The sequence below is a fragment of the Corvus brachyrhynchos genome, unplaced genomic scaffold (assembly GCF_000691975.1).
Source record: "Corvus brachyrhynchos isolate BGI_N302 unplaced genomic scaffold, ASM69197v1 scaffold369, whole genome shotgun sequence".
In the NCBI taxonomy this organism is placed as follows: domain Eukaryota; kingdom Metazoa; phylum Chordata; class Aves; order Passeriformes; family Corvidae; genus Corvus; species Corvus brachyrhynchos.
The window spans coordinates 185,929-188,966 of record NW_008246055.1 but is presented as its reverse complement, the minus strand read 5'-3'; the positions used below and the strand labels follow the sequence as shown (position 1 = coordinate 188,966).

The 3,038-nt window shown below is 61.4% G+C and overlaps 2 protein-coding genes across 2 annotated transcripts in view; one reads left to right on the top strand and one right to left on the bottom strand.

The window, feature by feature from the left end:
• The window catches only part of METTL26 (methyltransferase like 26), a 4,724-nt gene extending 2,039 nt beyond the window's left edge, over positions 1-2,685 (top strand). Inside the window, exons 2-6 of the mRNA XM_017745680.1 lie at positions 815-1,207; positions 1,313-1,372; positions 1,783-1,850; positions 2,065-2,143; positions 2,212-2,685. Of these exons, the coding sequence (XP_017601169.1) occupies positions 815-1,207; positions 1,313-1,372; positions 1,783-1,850; positions 2,065-2,143; positions 2,212-2,259 (648 nt within the window). The 3' untranslated portion in view covers positions 2,260-2,685. The remainder of the gene's footprint in view (positions 1-814; positions 1,208-1,312; positions 1,373-1,782; positions 1,851-2,064; positions 2,144-2,211) is intronic.
• A 312-nt stretch (positions 2,686-2,997) lies between these two features.
• The window catches only part of WFIKKN1 (WAP, follistatin/kazal, immunoglobulin, kunitz and netrin domain containing 1), a 1,703-nt gene continuing 1,662 nt past the window's right edge, over positions 2,998-3,038 (bottom strand). Inside the window, exon 4 of the mRNA XM_008642396.1 lies at positions 2,998-3,030. Coding sequence (XP_008640618.1) covers positions 2,998-3,030 — 33 coding nt within the window. The remainder of the gene's footprint in view (positions 3,031-3,038) is intronic.

Below are 3,038 nucleotides of genomic sequence, written 5' to 3'. Positions count from 1 at the left end.
GGTTCCCCACCCCCCTGGTTATTTTTTTCCTTATTTATTTCGTTTTGGGATTTTAGGAAAACGCCAGTATCCAACTCTTCTGCAGCCTGGGCTCTCCTGCTCAGTGCTGTTTTTCCTTCAGGAAAACCCTGATATCCAACTCTTGGGTGAGCTGGATGCATATTTTTTCCCAGAAATGACCTACTCAACAGTGGGCCCAGGTTCCACACTTTTTTTCTTTTTTCAGGAAAAACCCAATATCCAACTCTCCAGCAGCCCAGACTCCCCTGCTTGGTGCTGTATTTTTTCCAGGAAAACCCCATTATCCTGCTCTCAGATGAGCTTCATGTGTATTTTTTCCCAGCAAGGGCCTCCTTGGGCAGCCCAGGCTCTCTGGCTTGATGCTTTATTTTTTCCAGGCAAACCACAATATTCGACTTTTCCCCAGCCCAGGCTCCCCAAGTCAATACTCACTATATTTTTTTCAGTAAATCCCCAATATCCAACTCCCAAACACCCCATGCTCCCCAGCTCAGGACTTTATTTTTTTCCAGAAAGGTCCCAAAATCCAGCTTTTCACCACTGAAAAAAAATAAGCCTCGTGGAGAGGTGCTGGAATCAGCACCTGTCCAGGGGGAGTTTTGTGCTGCCCACCCAGCAGCACCCACCACCTTGGGTAAAAATAATCCCCGGGCTGGGAGGCTGCAGGAGCTGAGAGCTGGGTGGTGAATGTGCCAAAAAGGGTGTCAATAACACCAAAATCGGGTGGTGCTGGTGCAGTGGTACCAGTGGGGTGCCCCACAATGGGAGGGTGCTCCAAAATTGGGGAGTTTAGGCCCTGGGGCCTCTCCATCCACGTGCTGCTGGTTGTCCAGGTGCTTCCAGTTCTCCATGTGCCAGCTGGAAGCAAAGGGCTGGACAAAGAGCCCCCAGGCTGTGCTGCACCCACATCTTTGTTATTCCACATCGGAGAGTCCATCCAGGAGTTTGTCCCTGCCTGCAGCGGGTGCTGGGGGGGGACGGGGGGGACCCGGCAGGGCTTGAGGTGAGGTTTGGTGCCCACAGCATTGCTGCCTACGTGGAGGCCACGGGGCTGCCCAACCTGCTGCCCCCCATCCTGCTGGACGTGTCACAGGGTTGGGAGACCTGGGGGGGCACCCAGCCCGCCTCCCTCGACCTCCTCATCAGCATCAACATGATGCACATCGCAGAGCTGCGGTGCACCGAGGTGAGCGGCCCTCGCCAGCCCCTGTCCCCTGCCAGGGCCCAGGAGGGCTCTCCTGGGAGGTGTCCCCAGCCCCCTGACCTGGTTCCCACCTCTCTCATTCCCCAGGGCCTGTTCAAGGGTGCCGGGGTGCTGCTGAAGCCCGGAGGTGTGCTCTTCACCTATGGGGTGGGTCCTGTCCTGGGGCGGGAGCATCCTGGGGGGTGCAGGGTGTCAGAGCGGATGCTGGGGGGGCAGGTGGGAGGGCAGCTCTAGGCATGGCTTAGGGAGGGAAGCGGGAAATGCAGGGGCTTGGGTTTGGGGGGGGTCTCTGCCTTTTGGGGCACACGCTGAGCCTTGAAAGGGGCAGTTTTGGATGAGTGAGATCCTCTCCTCCCTCACCTTGTCTGAGGCAGGGTCTGGGGGGGGTCTGCAGAGGGTGACAGGACCCACAGTGGGTGATGGGACTCATGGTTCCCTTTGGGGGCCGTGTCTCTTCCTGCTTGGCTCCTGTGCGTGGTGGGGACAGCAGCCCATGGGAGAGGGGCTGGGGGGACACAGGGGGGCTCCTGCCTGCAGCTCCAGCTGTGTCCCACCAGCCCTACGCCGTGGACGGCCAGATCAGCCCCCAGAGCAACGTGGACTTTGACCGCAGCCTGAGGCAGAGGTAGGAGGGGGCTGGGGGGGCTCAGGCTGCTGGGGGCCCATCCTGTGCTCTGTGTCCTGCCCCTGCTCCTGCAGCTGCAGGAAGCTCCCTCCCAGCGTGGTCCTTCAAGATAAGCAACGCCCGAGGGCAGCCCCGCAGCCGGGGGCGCCCCTGGGAGATGGGGATGCTCTGGGGGGGACGTCCCCGTGTGTGACCCACGCCTCCCTGCCCGCAGCAATCCCGCCTGGGGGCTGCGGGACACGGCGCTGCTGCGGGAGCTGGCCGAGGCCAACGGGCTGTGCCTGGAGAGGATGGTAGGTGGTGGGCCCTGGGGCGCTCCCCGTGCCGCTGTGCAGCCCTGAGCCCGGCTCTGTGCCTCCAGGTGGACATGCCGGCCAACAACAAGAGCCTGATCTTCCGCAAGCTGTAACCTGCCCTGACAGCGCTTCCAGCACCTCCCGGCGCCGCTGTCCCCATTGATGCCTCCTGCGGCGCTGTCACTGTCCCACCATGGCTGCACTGGGGCTGGGGACAGCACTGAGGGGACAGTGCCCCACTCACCCCAGCTGGGGCTGACTTGGCTGGGGGGGTCGCTTCTCCCCTGGTGCCTTTGGGGCTCCCTTTGCAGTGGGGTGCCCCAGCCTGGACCACAGGAGCCAGCGCAGCTGCCACGGGGGGCTCAGACATGGGGGGCACCGGTGTGGGGGAGAGGACACAACACCCCTGGGCACGGGGGAGACTCCTTGCCCCATTTGCTCGGAGGGTGCTGTGCTGATGGCACGGGGCCTGTCTCCCTTCCCCCCTCCCCAGGATTGTACTGCTGCCCACCCAATAAACTGTGGCTTTGGCTTCCACACCGCAGCAGCTCCCTGATGTTTTCAGCACAAACACTGGGGGGCGGGGGTGTCCCCAGTTCCACCTCCAGCACCAGTGAAAGGGTCAGGTCCAGCACCAGGGGTGTTACACTGGGCCCAGAGGCTTTGGTGAGGTGGGAAGATTTTATGAGTGGGGTGGTCCTGGCAGATCTCCCACCCCTCTGCAACCCAACCCAGTTCTCTATTGCTGCTGGACAGGCTGGGGGGGGTCACACGGTGGGGGGAACATGCGGCAGATAAATTACAGTGGAGGTGGGAGCTGGTCTGGGGCTCGGCATGGGGTTGGGGGGGAACTACATGACAGTGGTAACCTCTAGATACAGGCACTGGGGGA